Here is an 11,803-nt window from a genome sequence, read left to right as displayed (position 1 = left end):
AACCCTGATAAGAAACAATCTAAAAGGGCAAAGGTGTCCCACCTGGCTGATACTGACCACCTCCTAAATTCAGCAGCATACTCCTCAACTGGACTCTTACCTTGACGTAACAGTTTGAGCTTCCGCTCAGAAGTCGAGGCAATGTCTGGATCATCGTAAATTATAGCCATGGCTTTAAAAAATTCCTCCACAGAGGTCAGGGCTAAGTCTCCGGCGGGCAGACTGTACGCCCAGGTCTGAGAATCACCTGATAACAAAGTTTTAATAAATGTGACCCTTTGGGTCATAGTTCCTGAGGATTTAGGTCTCAACTCAAAGTATGATAACACTCTACTCCTAAAATTTCAGAAGTCAGATCTGTGACCAGAAAAATTTTCAGGTACAGGCATACGTATGTCTGAGCTAGGAGGAGATCGCACTTCATCCACAGCCATCTGGAGGGTTTGTACAGACCCGGAGTCAATTAATGCCCGGTGACTACCCAGCACTTGGTTGATGTTATCCACCGAAGTGGTATGTGTGCCCAGACGGCTGGTGAGTGCGTCCATTTGTATTTGGTCTGCCGTTCTGTAACGATCGGTGTAACACAGAGAGGATCTGATTATCGGTAATCTGCAGTATCACCGAGAAAACAGATATATACCCGATTATCGATGATCTGCAGTATCACCGATAATTAGATATATCTCTAACCTCTGGACACCTTAGTAATATGAGTGTTTGGTGCAACACTAATACTTTGAGGAGAGCACCCGTATAGAGGGTGCAAGGCAGTAGAGATACTGCCCAAAGAACAGGCTCCTTCCAAAAGCCTGAGGCTCCCCAAGGGGAGGAGTCAGGCTGAGAATGGGAAGGACCAGAGTGTGAGTGACACTAATGGTGGAGTGTCACTGACAGATCTGTGAACTATCTCTAAACAGAGGAGATAGTTCTCGAGGTCAGACAAGCCAGGTCGGCAACAGACAGACAGATTAGGTACAGAGGAAGGAGGCAGACTCGGAATCCTAAGACAAGCAAGGTTTGGCAACGGAGTAACAGATATAGCGAAGTACCAAATCAGAAATCAGAAGAGAGGTCAGGAAAGCAGAAGGTCATAACAAATAATCAACAATATCTAGTCTATAGGTGTGAGCTCCCTGATCATCAACACCCCGGAACTAGTCCGAAGCACAACAAGATGGTAAAGCTAATTCCCAGACTTGGGTGTGAGCTTTGTAGTCATCAACACCCCCCGGAACTAGTCTGAATGACAACACAGATAATACACAGCATTCCCAGTCTTGGGTGTGAGCCCGTAGTCATCAACACCCCGGAACTGGTCCGAATGACAATACAGATAACACACAGCACTCCTAGCCCTGGGTGCGAGCTCCGTAGTCATCAACACCCCGGAACTGGTACAAAGAACAACACAGATTCTGACAAACAGGTCTGAGTGCTACCACGTAGTGATCGCAACGGCAGACAACCAGAGAATGACCAGCACCCAGTATATATAGCAAGGCGTTTTCCAGCGCCTCCCCTAAGTGCTGGACCAATGGGAAGAGGTGGAATTGTCAGCTGACCGGCCTGGTCAGCTGACTCCCTTCTGGCTGTCATAAAAGCTCTGCCTCTCAGCGCGCACGCGCGTCCTCCTGAACCTGTGTGGACTATCAGTCCCAGCCACACCAGACATGTGTTGCAAAGCACTCGCCGCGCTGGACGCGGAATCCGCTGCACCGCTATAAAGGCATGCGGCGGTTTCTCCGCGTTCGGCCATACTACTGGAAGTAGGCCTACGCGTGCAGACCGCCGCGTAGGACGTGGAATCAGCCGCCTTGTTCTGAGTAGACGCGGCGGCTTTTCCGCGTTTTCTCACAATATGAAAGGCCCATCTCCATTCCTCAGTATATCATAGCACCAAAAAATGAGGAGGAGATACTGTACTCCATATGAAAGGTCCATCTCCATTCCTCAGTATAACATCATAGTACCAACACATGAGGAGGAGATACTGTACACCATATGAAAGGCCCATCTCCATTCCTCAGTATAACATCATAGTACCAACAGAGCGTTTTCATTGCATTGTGTTACCCGTTTTTTCCCCAGGTTAGGACTAAAGCAGTGAAAGTCTATGGGATATTTCATACCTGATGCAGTGTGATGCGCCAAAAGCATTGTACCTGATGCAAAAGTATCAGCGCGTTATGGATCAGCATCCATGGTGACATGCGTTGACTGGAAGCCATGTAAGTCAACAGCGCCATGGATATTTTAAAGTGTTTCACATTGCGGTGCACATGCGCAGAAGCGTATTTTTTCAATACACTTCCTTGCAACTCATATTTTCGCCACAGGAAGCAAGTGCTAGAAGGCTTCACTTATAGTTTGCTGCCAAGAACTGCATTACTCTGCATCTACATATCTACGAAGCTTCATTTTGGCGTTCTGGTGCGATGTGATCATCCGATCGCTCCTCAACTAAAACGCTGGTTGCTGGTGTGAAACTGGCCTCAAGTGCAGGAACTTTATCATGCTGTGAACCTCAGTCTTTTCCATCTCACACTTTAGTCACCTCTGGCACTATCTGTAAGAGAAATAAAGGACACAATGAGCTGATTTTCTCAACATTATGCACTTAGGAACTAATGATGACATTGCATCAATATACCACAATCACTTCCAGGAGATAATAAAACTTTATGATACCTCCTTGTACATGACTTGTGGCTATATAATTTTAATGTGCTTAAAATAATATTTATTGTTTTTCCGTAAATGGATACTATATCCGGAATTACACTGAAAGGCATCTTCCATTTCCTGCAAATGATAAAGGGGAAGACTCCATTGCTGATAATATACATTGCTGTAAGGATAGATCACTCTAATCCCAAAGACTCTTCTGATAGATTACATCCTGCTATCTCCCATATCTCTCTGGGTTGTTGTATTGCGGATAGACCCGAAGTTCCCTCTAATTCACAGGAAACTTCTGGTGACTCATGTACTGTTACAGTGGGAAGTGATAAGAGAGTCCCATGTCCTGAATCTGGTAAATGTCTTCAGAAGCCTTCTTGTCGTGTTACACAACAGAGAAGTCACACAGGTGAGCACCCTTATTCATGTTCAGAGTGTGGGAAGTGTTTTACCGAAAAAGGAACCCTCTGTGAACACCAGAGAATACATACTGGCGAGTGTCCTTTCTCATGTTCAGAGTGTGGGAAATGCTTTTCTCAGAGAGGAAACCTTCTTATCCACCAGAGAAGACACACTGGTGAGTGGTCCTTTTCATGTTCTGAGTGTGGGAAATGTTTCACTGTGAAAGGGAACCTTCTTAAACACCAAAGTCTTCACATAGGCCAGCGTCCTTTCTTGTGTCTGGAGTGCGGTAAATTTTTCAGTCAGAAAGTGTCCCTTCTCAGACACCAGAGGGTCCACACTGGTGACCGTCCGTTTTTGTGCACGGAATGCTGGTGGAGTTTCATTACCAAAGAAAACCTTATTGTACACCAGAAAAATCACATAAATGAGTATGGGAAAGGATTTACTGAGAAAGGGAAACTTGTCTCACACCAGAGAACACGCTCTAGTAAGCACCCCTTTTCCTGTTCAGAGTGCGGGAGATGTTTTATTCTGAAAAGGACCCTTCAAGCACACCGAAAAGTTCACTGTGATGACCGTCCTTTTGCATGTGCAGAGTGTGGGAACTGCTTTGCTTTGAAAGGAAATCTTTCTAAACAACAACCCAGAGTCCACAGCGCTGACTGCAACTTTTCATGTGCAGAGTGTGGGGAAAGTTTTGAAATGAAACGCCATCTAAAGGCACGCATTAAAATACATGATTCCTGATGGTGCTGTCATTTGTAATGGGCCTGTAAGGCTGTACTGCCATTTTCACTGTATACTTGTGGAATAGAGAGAAGGACCTTACAAAGGAGTATTCTTAACAGCCAGAGATGGAGTCTGGTGGTCAGGGGCACCTCTTGGCTTCTCTTCGGGCACTTTAACCGTTGTTCTGGCTCTATTATTGTGTAATCTTGGATGTCTCTACCCCCAAATGGCCTTATAGTATCCACAAACAGCGCCCTGCCCTCATCCCCTCCCCCTCTTCACCTGCACACTGAGTCACAGAGGTCCCATTCACAGCTTTCAAATACCCCCACACACAGTCACAGAAAGACCCACACATAGTTCTTCAGCCTCCATAAACAGGATCACCCACCCAAAGGCATTCTACTCACCACAGGATCCTGTCCTCAAACAGCCCTTCAGTCCCACACACACAGGATCACAGGATGCCACTACCACACCAAAGATCTCAGGCCCCCCGACCCCACACAAATTATCACAGGGGGTCCTACCCAAACACAGCCCTCCAGCCCCCACACATTGAATCACAGAGGATCCCACCTACACACAGCCCTCCAGCCGCCACACACAGCATCACAATGGGGTCCCACATACAAGATCACAGGGGGTCCCACTTACACACAGCCCTTCATCCCCCTACACACAGGATCACAGGGGGGTTTTCCATGTACACAAAGCCCATCATGTTAAGTTAACTTGTCCCTTAAGAGAATGCATGGTAATGTGTAAAGGGGGAACCTATATCTAATGTCTTCAGTGACTTTTACAGTCTGTACATTGCTCACCGTAAACATTGTTTGTTGTATTCTCTGTTATTCTCTCTTCTTGTTACTGTAAGCTATGCATTATCTTCTTCTGCAATGTTTTTCTTTTGTATGAAAAAGATTAAATATTAAAAGACCAAGGGCTGCATTCACAAAGCCATGCTAACTCAAAGCACGGCTGCGCTAGTGTTTTGCACATGTTATAACGCGCGTAACGGTTTTCGCGCACAATCGTGAATTTTCACTTGCACAAATTTGCTTCTGCTTGTGAAAATTTGCGATTTGCACCAAAACCAATACGCGCGTTTAAACGCTCTTGCAATGCTAGTGCGACCGTGCTATGAGTGAGCACGGCTTTGTGAATCAAGCCCTAAATCTCTATTTGCCTTGTGTGTTTGCATTCTGTCATTGCTCCGCTGTGTCTTCTGGGGAATTATCCCACCAATCACTTTGTGGAAGATTCCCCGTGGTCGTTATTGGTAGTAACATGTTCCAACCTCAACAACACACTCCGCACCTTCCTCCGTGTCTCAGGTCATTCCATCCTGTGGGAAGGAGCCCTGGCTCACTGCTTCAGGTGGCTGGCCATAGCTGGCGATACATGGTGCCGGACACTGCCCCCAGCTGTTTCTGAGGACGAGCTCCCTCTGCTTCTATCATGGAGTCGTCTCCTCCTACTCCTCTCTGGCTCCCCCTCTGAACTGTCCCCCTGGTCATCTCCTCTATTGGGTACATACGTGACATCCGTATAATCGTCATCATAATCCTCCTGCCCAGCTTCGCTTTCCTCAGACACCTCCTCAACTGCACCAACTTCAGGTGGATCATCATGCCCCTCCTCACACATTACGTCCATACTATCGTCACCTAACTCAGACGTATGAGATGGTGTACCTGCTCCTTCTTCTTGTTGTTGCAGTAGTGGCTGTGAATCAGTGATTTCACCACCACCACCACCACCAAATAACTCCTGCAAAGTGGCAAATGCAGCGGATGTGGCACTTGTTGTAGCACTGGTGGCTGTGGGAGATGAGGTTTTCTGTGTTAAATACTCAAGCACATCCTCACAATTTTGGGAAGTGATGGCACGTGCCTTCTTCTGAGCACTGTACTTTGGTCCAGGTCCGCACGAAATCACAGCAACACCACCTCGCACAGACCTGCCAGTGCCAGGTGGCCTTCCTCTGGGTCTGCCTCTACCTCTTCCTCTACCTGGTTTGTCCATTTTGTCCATCTCGGGGGGAAGCTAGGTATATGCAGTGAGGTGAGTTCACTCAACCCAAAGGTAGTTATATATGCAGTGAGGTGAGTTCACTGAACACAGAAGGTAGCTATATGCAGTGAGGTGAGTTCACTCAACCCAAAGGTAGTTATATATGCAGTGAGGTGAGTTCACTGAACACAAAAGGTAGCTATATGCAGTGAGGCGAATTCACTGAACACAAAAGGTAGCTATATGCAATGAGGTGAATTCACTGAACACAAAAGGAACACAAAAATGCAGTCATCTGAGTTCACTCAACCCAAAGGTAGTTATATAAGCAGTGAGGTGAGTTCACTGAACACAGAAGGTAGCTATGTGCAGTGAGGTGAGTTCACTCAACCCAAAGGTAGTTATATATGCAGTGAGGTGAGTTCACTGAACACAAAAGGTAGCTATATGCAGTCAGCTGAGTTCACTCAACCCAAAGGTAGTTATATATGCAGTGAGGTGAGTTCACTGAACACAGAAGGTAGCTATGTGCAGTGAGGTGTGTTCACTCAACCCAAAGGTAGTTATATATGCAGTGAGGTGAGTTCACTGAACACAAAAGGTAGCTATATGCAGTGAGGTGATTTCACTGAACACAAAAGGTAGTTATATGCAGTCAGCTGAGTTCACTCAACCCAAAGGTAGTTATATATGCAGTGAGGTGAGTTCACTGAACACAGAAGGTAGCTATGTGCAGTGAGGTGAGTTCACTCAACCCAAAGGTAGTTATATATGCAGTGAGGTGAGTTCACTGAACACAGAAGGTAGCTATGTGCAGTGAGGTGAGTTCACTCAACCCAAACGTAGTTATATATGCAGTGAGGTGAGTTCACTGAACACAGAAGGTAGCTATGTGCAGTGAGGTGAGTTCACTCAACCCAAACGTAGTTATATATGCAGTGAGGTGAGTTCACTCAACTTAAAAGGTAGTTATATGCAGTGACGCAAGTTCACTCAACACAAAAGGTAGTTATGTGCAGCGAGGTGGGTTCACTCAACACAAACGTAGGTGTATGCAGTGATGAGGTGGGTTAACTAAACACAACAGGTACTAGTAGTAGGTAAATGCAGTACTGGGTAGGTAGTACAATGTGCAGCTCCCTGTCACACACACAGGTGTCACTGAATGTGCTGCTGAATGCTGGTGGGCTGCTGGCAGTGGTACACACACATTATGAATTAGCAATGCTGTCTAAGCAACACAGGTGTATCACACACACAGGTAGTAGTCACTGAATGTGCTGCTGCTGCTGGCAGTGCCAGTGGGACACACAGTATGAATTAGCAATGCTGTCTGAACAACACAAGTGTATCACACACACAGGTAGTAGTCACTGAATGTGCTGCTGCTGCTGCTGCTGGCAGTGGGACACACAGTATGAATTAGCAATGCTGTCTAAGCAACACAAGTGTATCACACACACAGGTAGTAGTCACTGAATGTGCTGCTGCTGCTGGCAGTGCCAGTGGGACACACAGTATGAATTAGCAATGCTGTCTAAACACAAGTGTATCACACACACAGGTAGTAGTCACTGAATGTGCTGCTGCTGCTGGCAGTGGGACACACAGTATGAATTAGCAATGCTGTCTAAACACCACAAGTGTCAGTTTCAAACACAGAAAAAAAAAATTGATCACAGCAGGATGAGCTCTGAAAAGAGCTTTCCTGGTGCGCTATTATAGCAATAAGATTCAGCTAAGCAAGCTAAGAAGGCAAGAGCCTGACTAATCTGTCCCTAGGAGAACAAGTCTGCAGCAGCTGTCCCTATTCTATCTCTAGCAGGCACACGAGTGAGGCTAATGGCCGCCGGAGCCTGCCTTATATAAGGGAGGGTGGGGCTCCAGGGCTTAGCGTAGCCTGATTGCCTACAATGCGCCTGCTGACTGTGATGCAGAGGGTCAAAGTTGACCCTCATAGAGCATTATGGGGCGAATCGAACTTCCGGGAAAGTTCGCCGTTCGGCCCACCTCTAGCTTACAGGTCTATAATTTCCTGGATCTGATTTTTTGCCCTTCTTAAATAATGGGAAAACGTGGGCTGTACGCCAATCCACTGGGACTCTGCCAGTTGCAAGAGAGTCACAAAAGATAAGATAAAGGGGTTTATCTATAACTGAACTTAATTCCCTTAGGACCCGAGGATGCATGCCATCCAGGCCAGGTGCCTTGCCTATTTTTAATTTATTTAGTCTTGCCTTCACTTCTTCCTGCGTTAGGTATTTAATATTACAGTTAGAAGATTGAGACTCTTCCGCCTCTGTAGTTTGCAACAGTGCTGTTTCTTTTGTGCCGACAGAAGCAAAGAAAGCATTTAATAACTCTGCCTTACCTTGGTCATCCACCATTAAGTTCCCACCCTCATCCTTTAGGAGTCCTATACAGTCAACCTTTCTTTTTTTAGAGTTAATGTACTTGTAAAACTTTTTTGGGTTAGATTTGATATCCTTAGCGATTTGTTTTTCAGCTTCAATCTTTGCCTGCCTAATTTCTTTTTTACAATTTTTATTGCACTCCTTATAATTGCTTAGTGCAGCCTCGGTCCCCTCCTGTTTTAAGACCTTATAGGCATTCTTTTTCCTTTTCATTTTATCTTAGGTACTTAGATGCAGTGAGGTGGGTTCACTCAACACAACAGGTAGTTAGATGCAGTTAGCTGGGTTCACTGAACAGTAAAGGTACTTAGATGCAATGAGGTGTGTTCACTCAACACAACAGGTAGTTAGATGCAATGAGGTGGGTTCACTGAACAGTAAAGGTACTTCGATGCAGTGAGGTGGGTTCACTTAACACAACAGGTAGTTAGATGCAGTGAGGTGGGTTCACTGAACAGTAAAGGTACTTAGATGCAGTGAGGTGGGTTCACTCAACACAACAGGTAGTTAGATGCAGTGAGCTGGGTTCACTCAACACAAAGCTTAGTATATGCAGTGATGAGGTGGGTTAAGTAAACACAACAGGTACTGGGTATATGCATTACTGGGTAGTACAATGTGCAGCTCCCTGCCACACACACAGGTAGTCACTGAATGTGCTGGGCTGCTGGCAGTGGCACACACAATATCAATTAGCAAGGCTGTGCATGCAACAAAAGTGTCAGTTTGACACATAGAAAAAAAAAAGTACAGGATGAGCTCTGAAAAGAGCTGTTGAGGGGTGCTTTAAGCAACAATAATCAGCCGGGAGCAAGCTAAGCAGCCAAGAACCTAACTAATCTGTCCCTAGAAGAACAAGTCTGCAGCAGCTGTCCCTAGTCTGTCTCTAGCAGGCACACGAGTGAGGCTAATGGCCGCCGCAGCCTGCCTTATATAAGGGGGGGAGGGGGGCTCCAGGGCTTAGTGTAGCCTGAATGGCTACAATGTGCCTGTTGACTGTGATGCAGAGGGTCAAAGTTGACCCTCATAGTACATTATGGGGCGAATTGAACTTCCGCAAAATTTCGCCTGGCGCAGGCGAACGCGAACTACCAAAGTTTGCCTGGAACCGTCTGCTACATCTCTAGCAGGGAGTACATCACTAAGCAGTTATACATATGATCTTGTCGGCACGCTCTGCCACAGGGTGATATATTTTTTATTTTTTTTTGCGGTGGGATGTGGCAGGAGCAGAGCTTAATTTAACCACGTCAGGTCCATAGGCTTACACCCTGCTAGTAATTCAGGGCTCTGCAGCTTTAAGAGCTCACTGCAGGGCCGTACAAATTAGCATACATATGAACACCCTCCCCCCCCCTCCCTTTTCTGCCCTAGGATTTGACGCCTTTTGGTGTTAGGCGGTCCTGGGGCTGCCACCCTCCTGACTCCAATCAGTGTTAATCGGTCGGGAGGGGGTTAACCATCTCACTAAAAACCGGAATGGGTATAAAATGTGATCCCAGTGATTGATGTTGACTGTGGAATGATTGTTGCAACTAGCCAGGGAAGTTGAAGTCTTTCTGTAACTGCTGATCTCTAGGGAATCTCACACAGCAATCTATAGCGTTTACTCATCTCAGTGATGTCCAACTCTGCAAGTTAAACCTGTCAGCATTTTAAACGTTTTCATAAATTTGTATTCTTTCCTGGAAAAGCCCTTCCCTCATCTCTCCTTCCCCAGAGAAGCACTTGTCTGCTCGACACATACATCCTCCCAGGAGAAGCTCTCCTCTTATAGATTGTGCCTCAGAAAAGCCCAGCACTTGCATCATATCATCCTTTTCTATGACCTCTCATATATATCCTCCAACTGACAATTTTTCCAACATTTCCGATCGACCCAGTCGACCAATTTTGGCAGAGGTTAATTGAACGATCATTTTGCTGCATCGATTTTCTTCTGATTCCATAAAGTTATTGAATCAGAAGGTCCACCAGGCACAATATCAAGTGAGGTATGGGCACACTAAGAATCTGTTATATTTTCGAGAAGCACTTGTCTCCTGTATCTTTTCACAGAGAAACTCTCCTCTTCTATGTCCTCCCCAAAGGAACCTCTTCTTATATAGCCATCCCTTGAGAAGACAATCTCATATATCCTCCCCCCTAGAAGCCCGTTTCTCAGGGGCGTAGCAACAGGGGGTGCAGAGGTAGCGACTGCATCGGGGCCCTTGGGCCAGAGGGGCCTCAAGGGGCCCTCCCTCAACTGTAGTATTAGCTATCTATTGGTCCTGTGCTCATAATAACCACTTCTATAGATGCTTTGAATAGTAATAAATCATGTAGTTGCCATTGGCAGGTTTTGGTGTGCCGTATCAATTGTTATATATAGAGTGCTTGGGGGGCCCCATGTAAAACTTGCATCAGGGCCCAGAGCTCATTAGCTACGTCACTGCCGTTTCTCATATATTCTTCTTTAGAGAAGCCCTCACCCTCTGTGTCCTCCCTCAATTCTTTGTCCTGCACATAAACTTTAACCACTTGAGGACCTAGGGCTTTCTACCCCTTAACCTCCTTGGCGGTAACCCCGTGTGTGACACGGGGTAAGCCGCCGGAGGGTGCCGCTCAGGCCCTGCTGGGCCGATTTTCATAATTTTTTTTTTGCTGGACGCAGCTAGCACTTTGCTAGCTGCGCCAGCACTCTGATCGCCGCCGGCCCCTGCCCGATCGCCGCTATCTGCTGCGGCGCGGGTCCCCCCCCCCCCCAGACCCCAGCGCTGCCTGGCCAATCAGTGCCAGGCAGCGCCGAGGGGTGGCCCGGGACTCCCAATGACGTCCCGACGTCAGTGACGTCGGTGACGTCATCCCGCCCCGTCGCCATGGCGACGGGGGAAGCCCTACAGGAAATCCCGTTCTATGAACGGGATTTCCTGATCGGAGATCGCCGAAGGCGATCGAAGCGGGCGGGGGGATGCCGCTCAGCAGCGGCTATCATGTAGCGAGCCCTCGGCTCGCTACATGATTAAAAAAAAAAAATTTTTTAAAAACACTGCTGCGCTCCCTCCTGGCGGTATTTTTCATACCGCCAAGGAGGTTAAGGACCGGCCACTTTTTTTCCATTCAGACCACTGCAGCTTTCACGGTTTATTGCTCGCTCATACAACCTACCACCTAAATGAATTTTCGCTCCTTTTCTTGTCACTAATAAAGCTTTCTTTTGGTGCTATTTGATTGCTCCTGCGATTTTTACTTTTTATTATATTCATCAAAAAAGACATGAATTTTGGCAAAAAAATGATTTTTTTAACTTTCTGTGCTGACATTTTTCAAATAAAGTAAAATTTCTGTATACATGCAGCGCGAAAAATGTGGACAAACATGTTTTTGATTAAAAAAAAAACCCATTCAGTGTATATTTATTGGTTTGGGTAAAAGTTATAGCGTTTACAAACTATGGTGCAAAAAGTGAATTTTCCCATTTTCAAGCATCTCTGACTTTTCTGACCCCCTGTCATGTTTCATGAGGGGCTAGAATTCCAGGATAGTATAAATACCCCCCAAATGACCCCATTTTGGAA

At 46.3% G+C, this 11,803-nt stretch overlaps 1 protein-coding gene across 1 annotated transcript; it reads left to right on the top strand.

Moving 5' to 3' along the window:
• The first annotated feature begins 2,760 nt into the window (after positions 1-2,760).
• LOC137537028 (gastrula zinc finger protein XlCGF57.1-like) lies at positions 2,761-3,834 on the top strand. Its single transcript, XM_068259183.1, has one exon. It carries the CDS (start codon positions 2,761-2,763, stop codon positions 3,832-3,834), a length of 1,074 nt encoding a protein of 357 aa, XP_068115284.1.
• The last annotated feature ends 7,969 nt before the right edge of the window (positions 3,835-11,803 follow it).

Source organism: Hyperolius riggenbachi, chromosome 10 (genome assembly GCF_040937935.1).
Source record: "Hyperolius riggenbachi isolate aHypRig1 chromosome 10, aHypRig1.pri, whole genome shotgun sequence".
Lineage (NCBI taxonomy): Eukaryota > Metazoa > Chordata > Amphibia > Anura > Hyperoliidae > Hyperolius > Hyperolius riggenbachi.
The sequence above is the reverse complement of the archived record's forward strand: the minus strand, read 5'-3'. Positions and strand labels throughout refer to the sequence as shown.

Coding starts and splice junctions, on each gene's coding strand:
- LOC137537028 (XM_068259183.1), top strand. CDS start 2,761: ATGGATACTATATCCGGAATTACACTGAAAGGCATCTTCCATTTCCTG.